The 20,212-nt window shown below is 36.4% G+C and overlaps 1 protein-coding gene across 2 annotated transcripts in view; it reads left to right on the top strand.

Annotated features, from left to right (window-relative positions):
* Positions 1-207: 207 nt before the first annotated feature.
* pitrm1 (pitrilysin metallopeptidase 1) overlaps positions 208-20,212 on the top strand; it is a 66,416-nt gene continuing 46,411 nt past the window's right edge. For both annotated transcript variants that reach the window (XR_005633779.1, XM_039753549.1), the window contains exons 1-4: positions 208-460; positions 5,456-5,558; positions 8,468-8,574; positions 17,417-17,568. Coding sequence is in view for 1 of the 2 variants with exons in the window: in XM_039753549.1 (XP_039609483.1) it covers positions 426-460; positions 5,456-5,558; positions 8,468-8,574; positions 17,417-17,568 (397 nt within the window). In the remaining variant the exon portion in view is untranslated. The remainder of the gene's footprint in view (positions 461-5,455; positions 5,559-8,467; positions 8,575-17,416; positions 17,569-20,212) is intronic.

Raw genomic sequence — 20,212 nt, 5'->3', positions numbered from 1 at the left:
GCAACCATTAATGGAGAATGCGTACAAGTTACCGGCGGAGTAACAAGTCTGGAAAACATTTATTCAGCAGAGAAAAATAACGGTGAAAACCCTTTGGTCCCAATTGACATGCTGATATACATACAGAAAAAATACGCATTAATATTATAACATAGTCAAATTCCACATGCTGTTAAAGACTGATTGTGTTTTTGCTTTGTCAGATCCTTTCAGCTGTTCACATCACAACCAATCATTAAGTATTGTGCGGAGTGTAGCTGGCCAATGAGAAGTGATAATATTGCCTTGCGCTACATTCAATGTGACAGCTCGGAGCATGAGCCAGCATGGAACGTAGACGTTTCACACAGACAACGGGAATGCTTTAACGGATTTATACGTTTCATTATTTTTTTTTTAATGCTGCAGCCGATAATTTGGGCAGAATGTTTCGTGGGTGGAAGGCTCTCCTGCAGAAAAGGTATCATATATGTTCTATTGTTTGTTTTTCTCTATAATTATTATTGGTTAATGTATACTCATTGATAGTAATTCTATTGTCGTAAAGAAAAGATGCTTCTGATTTCTAGAAAAGTCCGGTGAATCGCTGTTTTAGACTAATGCTGTCTAAATGGCCTATGGCATCTCACAGCCATGATTTAAACGAAGCGGATTCAGGGAATGGGTTTTATTAATGGAAACTGCATGGTACTTCTTAATAGTTAATGGAGGTGGCGGTACTTTTATAGTAGTAGCAAGATGTGCATTACTCTGAAAATATACTTTGTATTTTTGGGTACGGCAAATGAATGTCCGATTTCCGACTATTGTCATCTTCTCGCAAATCTGAAAGTTGGTTTAACTGGAATCAAATGAGTACTATTTTGTTAATACTTAGCGGTTTAGGTACTGTACCTGTACAAAGTCTTTTCAGCTTTGAATTGTTAATGTATCATTATCGTTTGTATAGGACGGATTTTACATTTTTTTTTTATTTTAATTATGAAATATTCATTTTTGTTTCCTTGTTTAGCCGATCTTTCCAGAAATCATCCGAGTTTCTTTTTTTTTTAAAACAGTTTTCCATCAGATAACAGAGGAAGCGCCTGCTCGTTTTATTATGTAAACGTTTTTTTTCCTAAATGATTATACTTTCTTGATAGTTAGCCTTAGTATAGCTTGTGCTTTGTCCAGAGGTGGTTGTTCCCTTCTGTTGCATTGGACAAAATGGGTGTCATAGGCAGAAGTACTTTGTTGACCCTGGAAGAAAATTCACTTCCTCAACCAGAAACAAAAGTGCAGAACATTTACAAAATGCAAATAATTACATCCAATAACCAGAGCTATTTATGCAATAAAATATCAACATACAGAAATTTTGACTCTGTGCCAATATATCTCATTGTAATAGGACAGAGTGATGATGGAAATGATGTGAGGGATCATTATGCAGTTCAGTGATTGTGGACAAAAGGAGCCCCCAGTAGTGTCACGTGGAATAAAGACAGCGTGTCATGGATGAGATGGGCAGCAATTGCCATAATGGCCCTTAATTTTTTCCAGCATCCTCTTCCTCAAACTTCTGTCACTTTGTGGTTAGTCCTTTAATGTTTAATTTTTCAGATGTTTGGCATCATCTGAGATGGTATTACACCTCCAGCACAGCACCATGTAGAACAGTATGCTGGCCACTATTGACTGAAAAAGTCTCCATACCATCTTGTCACATGCATGGCCAGAGGTTCCCCGCAATGAAAAGCCATCTCTGTCCCAATTTGTACAGTATGTCTATTTTGTTTTATATAATGCAGTCTTCTGTTTAGATGGATCCTCGGGTATTTCTAATTCTTCACCATCTCCTCCCTCATTATGGTGAGTGATGTTCTTCACCAACTCCTTGGTAGTGTTCATCTAGTGGCAGATCTCCTGCTCCATATGATAGTGTTGTTCATTGAATTTCTGTACTCCTTCTCCTTCCGTTGGCAGTGGTGTACATTATGATGACAAATTTAGACAGACAATTCCACAGTTTCTCCTGACACAAAATCCAGGAGCCGCACATTGTTTCCCATTTTAGGACACCAGGGAAATGCCCACTTGAGCTTATTTGCCTTTTGAAAGAGCTAGACAGTATTAAATGCACTGGTGGAATCAAAAAATGTGAACTTGATTATAGTGCCAGCTTTGTCTATTTGGGATTAGGGTTCCTTGTTAACCATGCAGAAGGGCATTCAGGTGACCTGTAACCAGGTGTTGTACCATTTTCGCGGCCAGCCTACTAGAAGGCCTTGGGTATTGGGACTATGCAGGATGTCTTTCAAAGTTATTGCATCCTGTGCAGCTTCACAGAAAGGTTGATAAAGTGCTAAAAGTCCCCACAGAGCTGTGTGGCACATAACTTCAGCCCCTTGGAGCAATGCCGCCAGGCTCAATTGTCTGTCAACTATGCAGAGATTCATCAGTTCTCTTCCCACCTGATCAGCTAAACCAGACAGTCTGAAAAGGGGAGTAGGGGTGCTGGCGTCAAGGCTTGTCTGGATGCAGGAAGGTGAGGAAGTATACAGTACAGGGACTGAATCCACCCTATCCGGCACATGAGAGGGCGTGAGGCTACAGGGGGCCTGACTGGATGGATTATTGGATAGATCTTGCCAGGAATATACACTTCTGTTTCTTAAAGATACTATTGCCATTTCTTTTTTTAACCTTATTTACCTATTGCCATTTCTATCTAGTGGTTGTACTTACTTTCCCTATTTCTCAGTTATTTCTTTGCCTGTTATTATACTGACAAAACAATTATATGTTTCCAAATTTCTAGAAATCATGATAGTCCACAATTTCATTTGAGTTTACTTTACTTTGAGTTACATAAACATGCAATAATATTCTGATGCTACTGATTTATTTAATAGTAATAACAATATGATTTAGAACACAGGACCATGAACTGATTGAACATCTTAGATTTTATGCAAAATCTTAGCTGACTTAACACTAGAATTACCAAAGCCTACGAAAAAAATTGTAAACCTACCTTAAATCCCTTCGCACTTCTCAGTCAGCGTCTTTTGTCTTGTAAATGTGCCAGTCAAGACAAGCAGCAAGCAGCCTACTATTCCATCCCCCCCACCGATGTAGAACGGCCACAAAGTTCTCCCAGGTCCAGTCTTCATTATCTGGGAGTGAAGTGCTGGATTTATAGAATGGAAATAATAGATCATTATTTGGAACACCTGCATTTCATGTGTGTTCCGTTTCTACAATAACCTGTGTAAATACATCACACACTTATAATCAAGAGTCCCCCAGTTTGATCCTGACTGCCTCGTAAATTTACCGTTTTGAGTAGTGAGCTGCTCTTATTGTTAATATTATACAATATACACACATACATTTGATTTGCGTCTGTAACAGCCACTGTAAATGTATAGTAATTGTAAAAGTTATCGTTTTTTTCACTTTTGATTATAAGCCAGCAATTCTTACCCCTGCGCCACGGAAACTGTTGTATCATCCTTGAACCTTTTGTGAATGTTTTTTTTTTATCTTTGCACTCTAGGCTTTACACATTATATAGTTTATGTCTACATTTTGTCCTTTATTACTAAAATATGAAAAACGTTTCTGTTTTAACAATGTGTTTACACAGATTATTGTAGAAACGGAACATACATAAAATGCAGGTGTTCCAAATAACAATAAGTAGATTAAACAATGCACACACAGTCATCCTGTGTAGTACAAAATTTAAAATGGGGCTTGCTTGACAGCTTAAAAAAATTGTGTTGATTTCCATTTCTTTTTTCCAAATAAAGCAGCACTTAACAAAATTGTTACCAGATGCAATTTTTTTATAATTGTGCAACAGAACAGATCAGTCCATAACACTAAACACAGGGGAAGCGGAGGTTTGCATTTTACTAGTCCTGATGGAGAAATCCTCTGACTAATGACATCTCATTGGACAGATTTCTGCGGTTGCTAAAAGCAGACATTCGGCCAATAGAGAGTAGATATCATCTTCTACAGCACTTAATGTGTAAGCAACTATAAGTCACAAGTGAGCGAGAGAAACTGCCTGAATAGTTTCAAATTAACTGTGGAATTGAATCAAATGCATTTTGAAAAGACAGATGACATAATTTAATTAAAACTTTTCAAAATCCCTTTGATTTCACACAACAACTCAAATACATTGGCATCAAGGATAACTTACAAAATGAGATTTTAAGATGGTTAGTCAGCCAACTCCAAAGAGTACACGTAAGAGGTGAATGCTCCTCATGAGATGAGGTCATCAGTCAAGTAGTTTTTCAAATTTACAGTTTTTTTATTAATGGCATTTATTCTGGGATATTTTGTAGACTTGTGAAGGTCACTGAAAACACAATCAATCTGAAGGCATAGCAGATAGTGAGGAGGCAGCAAGAATGATTTAAAAGATCTGGACAAACTGTTGAAAATACCTTTTAATGTAGAAGACTGAAGTGCCACATGCAATCAAAATGAATGTTAATTGTAAATAAAAGAATAGTGACTCATAATGAGAAAGATTTTGGGGTTCATGTTGACATCTAGACAGTGTACAAGTGCATTTAAAATGTACAGAGGTAGGTTAAAAATGTTGAATATAAATCAAGGGGCAATAAACTGTATAATGCAGTAGTCAGTTGGCATGAGAAGTGCTATGTACAGTTCTGATCACCAGCATTAGAAATTGTACAGAGAGCAGCCAAATGCACTAAAAAAGTAAGTATTAGTCTCATAGGAAAAGATATGTAAACATCTTTGGTTAACAGTAGAGAAGACTGTATGAAGACCTAATAAAGGTTTTCAGAATTTTCAAAATTTGATAAAACAAATTTTGATAAAATTGCTCCAGCAGTATTCTTTAAAAATAATTCTTTACAGTTTTATTTTTGAAAAGTTTTAAGTCATAATACAGCTCAGTGTCATCCGTATTTCTGTGAAATTTAATTTGCCTCTTAATGGTCAATTGTATTTTTATGTGTGTAATAAGATTTTTTCAGGTAAGGAGTTGAGGGACTCCAGGACTAGAGTTTTGAGATAATGTTGTTATGCTCTCTAATCATGGTGGCATGGTTACTTTACATCAAAGTTAATCTCATCTTACATGTGGTATTTCTGTCATTTGACCACTCTTTCTTTTCACTGATGTTGCATAGTAGGTTGGGATCGGTCAGCATTTAAATGTAAGAGATACTAATGACTGGTAGCAAAATTCTTGATTGTTTAATTAGAGGACAAGTAGAAAAGGGGCAGTTGATTTTGTGACCTTTCTTAAAATGTCCTTAAGTCTGTCTAATATTGTGTATACCAATCCTCCAAATTAATTGTTAAGCTTTGAGTGATATTCAAAAGCAAAAGTTATGTCATAACTGGTTTAGATATTTTTGAAAAGGGGAAAAAAAAGGATTCTCTTGTAATCATATTTTTTTCTTTATAATCATAGGCTTGCAGTTAAGTTATCATGGAGATACAGCAGTGGAATTGCTGTAGAAAGAGCTTTGACATATAAAGTGGGACAAAAGATTCATGGGTTCACGGTTAACCAGGTAATTTTACTTATGTTGTACCAAGAGCTGTTGTGCTGGTGTGAAGAATATAATAGGTTTTATTAATTTGTTTATTTATTTGTTTGTTAACAAGAAATGACCTGTTTCTGAAAATTATTTTTCTTTACAATCCAAGTAAAATTAGTTTTGTGGAGTACTGAAATTAGGTAGTTTTGAGGTTATGCTCAAATGTCCTTTAGAACAGATTTGCTGCAAAATGTATAAAAATATGAAAGGAATGGTATCAAAGTATGATTAGTCAGCAAAGTAGAAAGAAGTTTGAATTACATTCACTGCTGTTTCGAGAATGAAGAAAGTGGAGTTTTTGGCACAGTTGCTCAAGATAGATTGTAAGCTCTGTCTTTATTACAGAAGAAACATGAGAAAACTTGAACCTCCAATGAAAATATGTTTTCATGTTATTTGTGAATGTTTAATTGTGCTTTATTAAGGAAAAGTAGCTGTGCGTATGTTTTTTGCCTTCTTTGTTCAAATTTAGGAATTTAAAAAAAAAAAAAAAAATGCAACAATCCCTTTTGATTTTTGGAGTCACAAGGCACTCCTCCAAAATAGCAGTGTTGCCTCTTGCTTCTAATTTTCAGTTCTGTTTAGCTAACTCTGGCAACCTCATTTTTACAGATGGCTTTGAAGTTCTTTCTAAAGTGCTTTTCTAAACTGGTAGATATTAACAACTTTTTTTTTTTTTTTTTTAAGTTGCTGTTTTATGGCCCTATAAAAGTAGATTGATCCAGTTTGCTCTCTTGCAGCAGCAGATGTTTTATCGTGGTGAAGGCTTTTATGGACACCTCTTTTAAAATATTAACTTTATTTAAGATGAACATATTCTTTTCCTGTAGCCCCACTATTATTTGTCACTCCTCTGTTGCTACTATTGTTAGCCTATTCTTATACTTATCAATCTTTACGTATATATAGTTCACAGTTGCAGTGCACTTGCACCCAGGACTGTGGTTCACTATCTTCTTTCATTAACTTTGTCTCACACTTCACCCAAATATGACTGTCACTGTAGCTTATTTCTTATGAGTATTCTTTCTCCCTTACACTTTATTGACATGCCTGTTCCTAGACCTCAACAGTTTTATTTATATAAAAATGCACGACATGCAAGTGTGTATGTCTTCCTTTAATTGCTTTTTTCACTCCATTATTATACTAAGATAAATAATGCTTCAGAGACTGCAGCAACACAGTTTGTTCCAACACTGCTTTTATACAGACACAAGGTCTGTAAGTAATCAACAAAAGTTGAGACACCTGTAGGAACTGTTGCTACAACTTTCAAGACTTAAATAACTTCCATTGCTGCAGAAAAGCTGTAAGTTGTTAACCCATTACTTGCTCCCTGGAAACGTGTGTTTTTTTTTTTTTGTTTTTTTTTTTGCATATCTTTGAAAATTAAATTGGGTTACCAGATGCTAAAAATTAAACGTGTTTTTTAAAACTTACCACTTACGTTTGTACCATTTCAGGTTATTCACTAGACTTAAACTGCTTAAATGTCAAAAAAAAATGTGGGTGTTGTAAAATGTATACATATAGTCACACAATTTTTTTTTTACTTATTATTATGAGCTTTAAGTAATTTTGGAGTAATACAAAATTATTTGTAAATACACAGGAACTAAATACAGCACATTAACACCTACCTATACAATACGAAAAATATATGCAACTTCCAGCACCCCAATTTACATTGGCATTATACTGGAAGAAAGCAGAACAATTAAACAAAGAACTCAACTATACTATATATAAAATATGTGTTTAATCCCTTCATCCTTATTACACTGGAAGAAAGCAGAATAAATCAACAAAGAACAAAGTACAGAATGTTCAGCTCCTCCCTTCTCCCCCCGCAATGTCCATCACCAAAGGACTTACCTATACTATTTAACAAAAAACATGTTATCCTTTATCATCATAAAAAAGATAGGCTTTTCTTTTCTTGTAGGTGCCATCTTACTCAAAACTCTAACGAAGGTCTGGTCTGAAGATACTCTGTTATCTGTTTCTCTCTATTAAATTATCTAATATAACCAAGGGGGCACATTCTGTTTCTCTTTAGGCATCTGGGTGATCAGTATTTGGCACAAGAAATATTTTGTTTTGAAAGGGCAGAACCTGGAGAATATATATATATATATATATTCAATTAGAGTAAAAGCAAGTATATAATCCAAAAGTTGACAAGCAACGGCAGGTTATATTGAAATTGCCTAATCCCGCTATTAGCCTGACATAGGAAGGTAACCTTGATAGTGTTTGAGTGCTCTGTTTATTTCATGGATAAAAGCCTGCCTATAAAATCCACCCTTTCAAAATTATACACTCTGAAATGAAGGGTGGGAGTGCCAGACTGTGATTCTCACATTTGGCCATTTTTTCAGGCAAATAGAAAAACATACCAGAAGCGTACGGACTCATACAATGTGCCGTTTTAACAGCAAACTATTAAACCGCAAGTTTAGCACCTTGTAAACAAGAGTTCTCCAATACTTTTTTTTCTTAAAAATTAGTTAATACCACTGCACACTGATGACTAGGAAATAAGTGAGCAGAGTTTAGAGGGCTAAGTAATGTTCTGCTAGTTGTGCCAAGTCATATTGTGCCCATTGGAATTTGCACAGTAAGAAGATAAGTAAGAAAAACAGCAGTTTTAGATGGAGATGAAATGTTCAGTAGTACCTTTTGGGTACCTACAGTATAACAGCATGCTGATGGTCTCAGGGTAGCAGTGAATCTGACTGTCACCCAAAAATCACCTCCGCTTCTTTAATTTTAGCAGTGCGACAGTCCTATTAATACTTACACTAAAATGTTTTTAATTGTGAAAATGTTTTAATGTTTTTGATATGGCACATGAGATCCTATTTTAAAATTTTTAGGTAACTCCAGTTCCTGATTTGTTCTTGGCGGCAGTTAAACTGACTCATGATGGAACAAGGGCTCAATATCTCCATGTTGCAAGAGAAGATTCAAATAACTTATTCAGGTAAATATTCAATATGTAAATTACCTTGAACATTTTGTTGAGAAAATATTTTTAAGTTCATATTTTAAAGGTAAAGAGCAAATTTTTCATAGATAGAAAGGTATCTTAGTAAAATACTTAAAGCCTTTTTTTAACACACAACCTTTATTGTGACTTGACTTTTTCACCATGGACATTAAGACATTAAAACCAAACTTCAATTAAAGAGACTGCCCCATCCAGGATTGGTTTATAATTTGTGTACAGTACTGCTAGAGTATTATTTGCCCTTCTGACCCTACACTGAAAAAACAATAAGAAAATGGGTGGATAATTTACATTACTGAAGAACAATAAACAGCAGAAAGAGAGTGCATGCAGAATGTTCTTTATAAATTACCAACTGTCGATGTTAGAAACACATTTTCGCAGATTCTTATCAAAATGGTTTTAGAAGGGCAGTCTTCATTGAATTTCCAGTTTTTGTTTTTGATTACTGTACAGTTGTGCTTGAAAGTTTGTGAACCCTTTCGAATTTTCTGTATTTCTGCATAAATATGACCTAAAACATCAGCGGATTTTCACTCAAGTCCTAAAAGTAGATAAAGAGAAATCAGTTAAACAAATGAGACAAAAATATTATACTCGGTCATTTATTAATTAAGGAAAATGATTGAATATTATATATTTGTGAGTGACAAAAGTATGTGAACCTTTGCTTTCAGTAGCTGGTGTGACCCCCCTTTGCAGCAATAACTGCAACTAAATGTTTCCGGTAACTTTTGATCATTCCTGCACACCGGCTTGGAGGAATTTTAGCCCATTCCTCCGTACAGAACAGCTTCAACTCTGGGATGTTGGTGGGTTTCCTCACATTAACTGCTTGCTTCAGGTCCTTCCACAACATTTCGATTGAATTAAGGTCAGGATTTTGACTTGGCCATTCCAAAACATTAACTTTATTCTTTTTAAACCATTCTTTGCTAGAACAACTTTGTTCCATCAATGAAGGCAAGCCCTCCTGGCCAGATGCAGCAAAACAGGCCCAAACCATGATACTACCACCACCATATTTCACAGATGGGATAAGGTTCTTATGCTGGAATGCAGTGTTTTCCTTTCTCCAAATATAAAGCTTTTCATTTAAACCAAAAAGTTCTATTTTGGTCTCATCCTTCCACAAAACATTCTTCCAATAGCCTTCTGGTTTGTCTATGTGATCTTTAGCAAACTGCAGATGAACAGCAATGTTTTTTTTGGAGAGCAATGTCTTTCTCCTTCCATCCCTGCCACGCACACCATTGTTGTTCAGTGTTCTGCTGATGGTGGACTCATGAACATGAACATTAGCCAATGTGAGAGAGGCCTTCAGTTGTTTAGAAGTTACCCTGTGGTCCTTTGTGACCTCGACGACTATTACACACCTTGCTCTTGGAGTGATCTTTGTTGGTCGACCACTCCTGTGGAGGGTAACAATGGTCTTGAATTTCCTCCATTTGTACACAATCTGTCTGACTGTGGATTGGTGGAGTCCAAACTCTTTAGAGATGGTTTTGTAATCTTTTCCAGCCTGATGAGCATCAACAACTCTTTTTCTGAGGTCCTCAGAAATCATCTTTGTTCGTGCCATGATACAGTTCCACAAACATGTGTTGTGAAGAGCAGACTTTGATAGATCCCTGTTCTTTAAATAACACAAGGTGCCCATTCACACCTGATTGTCATCCCATTGATTGAAAACACCTGACTCTAATTTCACCTTCAAACTACACTGCATCTGGAAAGTATTCACAGTGCATCACTTTTTCCACATTTTATGTTACAGCCTTATTCCAAAATGGATTAAATTCATTTTTTTCCTCAGAATTCTACACACAGCACCCCATAATGACAACGTGAAAAAAGTTTACTTGAGGTTTTGCAAATTTATTAAAAATAAAAAAATTGAGAAAGCACATGTACATAAGTATTCACAGCCTTTGCCATGAAGCTCAAAATTGAGCTCAGGTGCATCCTGTTTCCACTGATCATCCTTAAGATGTTTCTGCAGCTTAATTGGAGCCCATCTGTGGTAAATTCAGTTGATTGGACATGATTTGGAAAGGCACACACCTGTCTATATAAGGTCCTACAGTTGACAGTTCATGTTAGAGCACAAACCAAGCATGAAGTCAAAGGACTTGTCTGTAGACTTCTGAGACAAGATTGTCTCGAGGCACAAATCTGGGGAAGGTTACAGAAAAATTTCTGCTGCTTTGAAGGTTCCAGTGAGCACAGTGGCCTCCATCATCCGTAAGTGGAAGAAGTTCGAAACCCTAGCTGGCCGGCCATCTAAGCTGAGCGATCGGGGGAGAAGGGCCTTAGTCAGGGAGGTGACCAGGGAGGTCCTCTGTGGAGAGAGGAGAACCTTCCAGAAGGACAACCATCTCTGCAGCAATCCACCAATCAGGCCTGTATGGTAGAGTGGCCAGACGGAAGCCACTCCTTAGTAAAAGGCACATGGCAGCCCGCCTGGAGTTTGCCAAAAGGCACCTGAAGGACTCTCAGACCATGAGAAACAAAATTCTCTGGTCTGATGAGACAAAGATTGAACTCTTTGGTGTGAATGCCAGGCATCATGTTTAGAGGAAACCAGGCACCGCTCATCACCAGGCCAATACCATCCCTACAGTGAAACATGGTGGTGGCAGCATCATGATGTGGGGATGTTTTTCACTGGCAGGAACTGGGAGACTGCTGCAGTGATCTTTCCCTTTATCCTGACTAATGTACAGAGACATCCTGGATGAAAACCTGCTCCAGAGCGCTCTTGACTTCAGACTGGGGCGAGGGTTCATCTTTCAGCAGGACAACGAGCACACAGCCAAGATATCAAAGGAGTGGCTTCAGGACAACTCTGTGAATGTCCTTGAGTGGCCCAGACTTGAATTCAATTGAACATCTCTGGAGAGATCTTAAAATGGCTGTGCATTGACGCTTCCCATTCAACCTGATGGAGCTTGAGAGGTGCTGCAAAGAGGAATGGGTGAAACTGGCCAAGGATAGGTATGCCAAGCCAGTGGCATTATATTCAAAAAGACTTGAGGCTGTAATTGCTGCCAAAGGTGCATCGACAAAGTATTCAGCCAAGGCTGTGAATACTTATGTACATGTGATTTCTCTTCTTTTTTTATTTTTAATAAATTTTCAAAAAACTCAAGTAAACCTTTTTCACATTGTCATTATGGGGTGTTGTGTGTAGAATTCTGAGGTAAAAAATGAATTTAATCCATTTTGGAATAAGGCTGTAATATAGCAAAATGTGGAAAAAGTGATGCGCTGTGAATACTTTCCGGATGCACTGTAATTGCCAATCCTAGAGGTTCACATACTTTTGCCACTCACAAATATGTAATATTCGATCATTTTCCTCAATAAATAAATGACCAAGTATAATATTTTTGTCTCATTTGTTTAACTGGTTTCTCTTTATCTACTTTAGGACTTGTGTGAAAATCTGATGATGTTTTAGATCATATTTATGCAGAAATATAGAAAATTCTAAACGGTTCACAAACTTTCAAGCACAACTGTATATGGAACCAAACTGGAATTAAACCTTACAACTGTTCAATTCACCATATCATGTTCTCTCCTCATGATAATACTATTATACTTCCTTTAGTCACAAGTCCAGTTTGAATCTTCCAGCCCAGTTAGTTTCATTTTCACTTAGCAGAACTAAAAGCCTAGCATTTTCAAAGATCCATTATTATCCAGACTGGAATTTTATTTTAACTGGGTCTTATGCAGGATAGCTATAAATATATCAAATTGTATCATAAAGAAAAGCTTTTCATATAATGTACAATTTGATTTTGCATATATTGTAAATAAAGCACTGGTCTTGAACTTTACCGCACAAGTCCACTATTGTATTTTTCCATACAGTCATATGAAAAAGTTTGGGAACCCCTCTTATCTTTGGATTTTTGTTTATCATTGGCTGAGCTTTCAAAGTAGCAACTTCCTTTTAATATGACATGCCTTATTGAAAGAGTAGTATTTCAGCAGTGGCATTAAGTTTATTGGATTAACAGAAAATTTGCAATATTCATTATAACAACAACCTTTAGACGCCGCCTCCTATAGCCTTGAGTGTCTGAATTCCGGATGAAAGTATTTTTGACCATTCTTTTTATATAAAATCTCTCCAGTTCAGTTACATTTGATGGCTGCCGAGCATGGACAGCCTGCTTCATATCATCCTATAGATTTTCGATGATATTCAAGTTGGGGGACTGTGACGGCCATTCCAGAAAATTGTACGTCTCCCTCTGCCTGAATGCCTTTGTAGATTTCGAACTGTTTTGGGTCATTCTCTTGTTGGAATATCTAACCCCTGTGTAACTTCAACTTTGTGACTGATGTTTGAACATTATCCTGAAGAATTTGTTGATATTGGGTTTAATTCATCCAACCCTCGACTTTAACAAGGGCCCCAGTCCCTGAACTAGCCACACAGCCTCACAGCATGATGGAACCTCCATCAAATTTGACAGTAGGTAGCAGGTGTTTTTCTTGGAATGCGGTGTCCTTCTTCCACCATGCAAAGCGCTTTTTGTTATGACCAAATAACTCGATTTTTGTCTCATCAGTCCAAAGCACTTTGTTCCAGAATTAATCTGGCTTGGCTAAATGAGCATTTGCATACAACAAGCAACTCTATTTGTGGTATGAGCGCAGAAGGGGCTTCTTTCTCATCACCCTACCATACAGATGTTCTTTGTGCAAATTGCGCTGAATTGTAGAACAATGTACAGATACTCCATCTGCAGCAAGATGTTCTTGCAGGTCTTTGGAGGCGATCTGTGGGTTGCCTGTAACCATTCTCACAATCCTGCGCATATGCCGCTCCTGTATTTTTCTTGGCCTGCCAGACCTGGGTTTAACGGCAACTGTGCATGTGGCCTTCCATTTCCTGATTACATCCCTTACAGTTGAAACTGACAGTTTAAACCTCTGAGATGTTTTTGTAGCCTTCCCCTAAACCATATACTGAACAATCTTTGTTTTCAGATCTTTTGAGAGATGCTTTGAGGATGCTGTCACTCTTCAGATGAGAGTCAAAGGGAAGCACAACTTACAATTGACCACCTTAAATATCTTTTCTCATGATTGGACACACCTGTCTATGAAGTTCAAGGCTTAACGAGCTAATCCAACCAAATTGGGTTTTGCAAGTAATCAGTATTGAGCAGTTACATGCATTCAAATCAGCAAAATTACCCAAATATTTGCACAGACAGTTTTTCACATTTGATTTAATTTCATACAGCTAAATACTGCTTCACTAAAAATCTGTGTTCTGAAAACACCACAGTACTCAGATGTTCCTATGAAAGACATACCACTGTTATCTTTTTTTTTTTGTTGAAAGCAGAGTAAATTATTATGCAGGCTGAGAGAGGCTCCCAAACTTTTTCATATGACTGTATGTGGAGTTACGGTGTCCTTGAAAAAATTACCCAGGATTTTGGAGAACATTAAAGGTTTATCCAGTTTATTATATATGAGCCTAGAAAACCTGTTATTTCTGTTTTGTTTAAAAAAATCTTAAACTAGAGTATTATTTTCATTAAATTTTGATGAGTAATACATCTTTATAGTATTTGTTAAATGTGTTGCAGATGACCCCTGTTTTTGCTAGCTTTGGTTTTGATTACACTGTTGACTTCTGTAATAGTATTCCAAAATTCTTTTGTTTATATTTTATTATATATCCCAATGTTTTTGTACATCTTATCAAAGGGGATATTCATTGCATTTTCATAGTAGAATTTGAAGATGTTACTAATTCTGTTGGCCATTAGGGTTTCAGTTTATTTTTTGTAAAGTTTAAGAAAATATTTGACCCTTCAGACATTCTTTGAATTCACATCAATTTGTGGTATTTAACACAGAAATATGTCAGTTTTAAAAAAAAATATCACTTTGTGTGAATGTAATATCTTCATCTGATAAAAAAACTGGATTAAATTGCCAATTACATGTTGAATTAGTACTAGATCTTCTTCGTTCCAGGATAAGATAAGAATGGTCAGAATTAACAATGGCATCACAAGTGCAAGGTCTGGCAGAGGAATAGAAATTATAATTGAAAAAGAAGTTTAATGCACCTTGAATTATTTTTCACTCCAAATTACAAATGTAATATGTCATTGCAATGGTGTTTTATTACTGGGATCCTGCCCCTACTGTGTTAATGAACCTGTCTAATGGACCACATTTACTATCAGCCTATAAGAAACTCACCAGGAGAATGACATTAAATATTTTAAACCTGTTTCACAATATCTTAAACATTAAATCATCCTGTAAAAGTTATAAATCCACAAAACAAATGCCATTCTCATTCTTCTTTGCATCAGCAAGGTTAATCCCAGCGCAGGATTGGCAGTTCTATATTAAAAGTGCCAATCTGGTCATAGATTTCAGGTCATCAATCTTCTCACTGCATGGTGATTCTGGTTTAACTCTAGAATGACCAGAGCCTATGAAAACGCTCGTAGATCCAGCCCATCCTAAATCCATTCGCACCTCTTCACCAGCGTCCTTTGTCCTGTAAATGTGCCGATAAAGACAACCAGCAAGCAGCCTACATTTTGTCATTTACTACTTAAATATTAAAAAGTTTCTGTTTTAAAAATGTGTTTACACAGATTATTGTAGTAATGGAACACACACTTCACACTAAAACTCCACTTCACTCCCAGATAATAAATAAAGGCATGAGCTTGGAGAAGTTCATACACGTTCTAAGTCGATGGGGGGATGGAATAGCCAGCTGATTGTCTTTCTTGGCACATTTACAGGACAAAGGACGCTGGCGGAGAGGTGCGAATGGATTTAAGGTGGGCCGGATCTACGAGTGATTTTCGTAGGCTCTGGTAATTCTAGTGTTAATGTTGCTACTTGGGAATACTGGATTTTAACTCTTCCTCTTGCCAGATAGAAATGCCAGTGTTGGATCTGGACTCCTAAAAATAGGAGAGCTCTCCACTTTCGTTTCTCAGAGACCCTTTCAGTACATGGCAGTAGGGTAGTTAATTCAATTTGTCTCTTCTGTTGTACCTTTTCAGTTAACAGTAGTTAATCCTTATACCACCGTTATAAATAAATGTATATGTACAGAATAAACAAGCAGTTAGACTACGTTTTTTGCAGATTGGGCCCCACATTAAGAATGTAGTTCCCTAGTTTGAATTGGTTACTCGCTACTAGGCCGGATACAGTGGTGCTTGGGAACATGATTACAAACATTCAACTTTTATGCTCTTCACTTATTGGAGTGATAAATGGTCTAAAATAAACTTTAAACTTACAAGACCTATATTCCAATTTCTACCTGTTTGCCTCCTCAGGAGTTGTACTTATAGTTCCTGAATTTGCTGTTCTGGCCCACTGTCTTTGCACACTTTCATTTTTATTTACATGTTTCTTTGTGTTAGTAATGTTTTGTTATCAAATTTTTAATAATAAAAGGAAAAAGAAAGTACATTAGGTAAGCAAGGAGTGACACAATTTTTGGAATATATAATAGCAAAAAAGAAAGGAAATATGAAATAGATGTACAGGAGAACTTGTAGTAAAAGAGAGGAGCTAGGAGTAAAAAGGATGGAAGGAGGAACTGCCTAACAGAGCAGACAGTGGATGCAGACAGCGTTGTTGATCTGAGAATTCTAGAGTTCATAAATGGCAAGATTATACAAGTGCAGTGGAGGCAAGTCCAGGATATTTCAATGGACAGGCTAATATTAATTTAGATGTAATGGTACCAGGCATATAATGTACATGTAATGGAACCCTTGGATGAGGGAGAGAAAGGGAAAGCAAGGAAAGGGGGAAAAAGACTAGGAGAAGGAGAGCTTGAATGGACAGGGGAATTGAGAAGAAATGAATTCTGGAGAAGGAGTTGCCCACAGACCCTCAGAGTACATTCCTACAACATGTGGAGAAAGGTGTCAAGGAGTGGAAGGTGCAAAATGATGTTGAGAGACTGATTTCTCACTAATAGTCTAAGATCTAGCACGTCCAGTGAGGAGACTAAATACCAACCAATACCAAAAAGGGATTTAAGCTATTCATCAAAAATATAAAATAAGTATCTAAAACTTTCATTGTAATCTGTCAGCATTAAAGTTACGTTTTTTTGTTGTTTTTTTAAAAGTCGTGCTATCTATCTTTTTCCTTTTTTTTTTGTTGTGGTCTACTTAAAAATATTTTTCTGTTTTTCTGTTGCAAACCAAAACTAGATGTGATACCTGCATTATTATACACTGTTGGTGTTAACTTATTAAACCTTAAACAATGACCTAACATTAATGTTTCTGATTACTGCTTTATTTTATTATTTATTTATTTATTTATTTTGATGAATTGTAAATGTTTCATTTACTGTTCCTCTCCACCACCTTGAAACATAAGAGTAACTTATGCTGGATATTAAATGTATATTATCATTCTGTAGCATTTAAAGTTTAAATGAGAAAAGAACTGTTTATGGTTGAAAGCTCTGTGAAGAGCATTAACTAGCCATATTCCAACAGTAAGTTCAATTCATGATACTAGTCATGTAAATTACTTAATTCCACATTGGTCCTGTGAATTTTGCTTGTGTCAGTTAAATTCTGACCAGTATTTGACTTTTAAAAAAACAATTAACATAGATAGTTGAGTTGTATCATTTTTAAACTCTTAACATTAGGGTAGGGCTTTTTTTTTTTATTAAAAACTTTTAAAATAATGCTCAACAACATGTGCCATCTGAAGTGTGAGTGACAGCATTAATGTTAGTCTCTCTTTTTTTCTCTCTCTTTTTCAGTGTCCAGTTCAGAACCACTCCAATGGACAACACTGGAGTACCACATATACTGGAGCATACCGTTCTTTGTGGCTCTGAGAAATATCCATGTAGAGACCCATTCTTTAAAATGTTGAACAGATCACTGTCAACCTTTATGAATGCTTTTACAGGTTAGTATTAAAACACAATGTAATATATTTGCAAATGTATATTTGGAAAATATATGCACTGTCTTTATTGTGAATGTAAAATAATATATTTGTGCTGCACACTGAGAGATGAAATTAGAATAGCTTAAAGGGTTAAGTTTAGTACTGTAACTGTCAAATTTTAGGCTGCATTATGGTAATGCCACTGCAGAATTTGTAATGCATTGCCATACAGACATTTTCAAACAACTTGACACATTCACCTGAACAGTTTTGTTTAAAGGCCAGCATTTGATAAAGTATTCCTATTAATTTTAAAGAGTATGCTGGACATTTTCCTGTGTCTTTTTTTTCCTCCCATTTTCACTTTGTAGCATTATTTCCAGAGACTTAAGGCATATACTACTGTATAGTAAACATTATCTAATTAGATAATACCTGATTACCTGTTCATCTCTAAGTTCATCAAACATTAATTAAGAAGCAAGTGACCTATGTACGAGAGTGCTTAGCTTACAGGTATTTATCATTGCAAGGGTAATCCATAGCAAGAATAAATACACAGACCTCACATGTGGGAGACACTTATTTAATATGGGAATGAAAACGCACAATTGCATAAAAAAGAAATGTGTACATAAACGTCCAATAGCTGCAATTAAGGGAAACCATTTGCCAAAAGGAAGTGAATACCATTAACCCCTTATTAAACAAATTTTCCACTCCTGTATTTCAGTTTATTTCTCAGTCTACTCACACGCTTTGTAAACTTCTACCTGATTTTAGTTTTAAGTACCGTATAAATCTCACTTTTAATGCTCTTTTTACTCTCCCTTTTGTCAGAATCTGTCTAGACATGGACTATGTTTTTTCCAGCTGCTTCCTTCTTGTACCATTGATGGCAGCATTCTTTCAAACTCTCTGACAGATAAATTTTCTGTGGTATCAAAGTTCTACCTGTATTCACTACCCAAAGAACATCTTAAAAAATACTTTTCTATCATAATTTTAGTGATGAAATTATTTCAATGTTCAAATTGTACTGGAGCACTCTGTGGGGTACCAGTCTCCTACAGCCCAAAACACAAAGGACAATAGCCTACCCTGAAAAAAATCCTGGAACTATTTATCATCCTTAGCCAGATGATGTACAAATTGTGGCCATTTAAGAAACTTGAGATAAGGATGAAAGATGAGTTAGATATTCAGTTTTTGGAAAACTTAATAATACACCATGCATTTAAATTTTGTTTTTCTTTGATAAGGCTGATTTTGTTTTTGTGTCAGATCATAGTTGAAACACATCACCAATATTAGATCGGGGTGGGTAATTTTGTTCTTGGAGGGCCACGTTTTTGTTCCAACCCAGTTTCTTATTGAGAAGTCAATTATTGCCGAGGAAGCACTTATTGCTCAAGTGACAATTTGAAGCTTCATTTTAGTGGTCTTATTTGTTAAGGTTCCCTACCATTAATTGCTCATTTCAAGCTTAAACAGCTGCATTCACTGTTTTTAATAGCTCCTTATCTCTGTATATATAAAATCCATCGTCTGTCTGTATGTCTGTCTGCTTTTCACAAGTGAGCTACTTAATGGATTTAGATCTCTTTTTTTCTGTAATTTGCTTGAACATTCCAGTTGACTTTGCGACTTCTCATTACCCTATGTATCATAGTTCACTTAAGGTACCAATTTATTTGCGCTAATCTTAGAGAGACTTAGCGGGCTGAGGGGAGGGTGGCGGGGCCCTCCTCACTCATGTGACAGCCTCGGGAGGGTAGGGTATCTTAAATTCACTTAGCTAGTGAACAAGAGAACTACTAAGTGGATTTAGATCTTTTTTTTTTCTAGAATTTGCTTGAACATTCCGGATGATTTTGTGACGACATCTCATTGCGCTAAGAATAATAGTTCACTTGCAGGAGCGATATATTGACGCTAATCCGAGACAGAGGCCGCGGACCGAGGGGAGGGTGAAGCGTGACGTCAGGAGTGGGGAGCTGGGCACAACCCTCCTCACTGTCCTGTTTCACTACTATGCAGGCATAGCTGCGGAGGATGGCAAGTTAGCAATTAGATTCAAATGACAAAGGAGCCTGCAGATCTCCAACTAACTTGTTTCCATTCATCATGCACTAAATGGTTTAATAAAACATTTAAGAAAAGAATATGACTGACTGAAAATTATCTGTTTTAGGGTTCAAATGATTTGGGTGATATCCTTGAAAGGAAAAAAATCTATGATGTAAGAACCCAACATTGCAGACTAACAAGCCATAAAATTAAATAAAGTTTGTGATCAGCAAGGATTGGTTTCTAATGAAGCAATTGGGTTGGAACAAGAACCTGCAGCCACAGCAGCCCTCTGACCGACATTTCCCACCCCTAGATGTTAGATATCGTTGTTGCCTGAACATTTCTTAAAGTTAGCCATGTTTTTGTGTAATTTGTTGAACACCTTCAATGGACAATACAATGGAAAAATGTTACCAAACGCACATTAGACTCCATAATTGATCTTGAAATGATTGGAGAAGTAGGCATGTTCTTGGGAAGACAGATTTACATGTGGCTTAGCAGCTGCAGTTACAATAGAAAATGTGCGGCATGACTAGGGACTTTGAATTGTGAAGATAGCTACATAAAACTGAACATGGTGCATGGT

This window comes from Polypterus senegalus, chromosome 5 (assembly GCF_016835505.1).
Source record: "Polypterus senegalus isolate Bchr_013 chromosome 5, ASM1683550v1, whole genome shotgun sequence".
Lineage (NCBI taxonomy): Eukaryota > Metazoa > Chordata > Cladistia > Polypteriformes > Polypteridae > Polypterus > Polypterus senegalus.
This window is presented reverse-complemented; position numbering and strand designations above follow the sequence as displayed.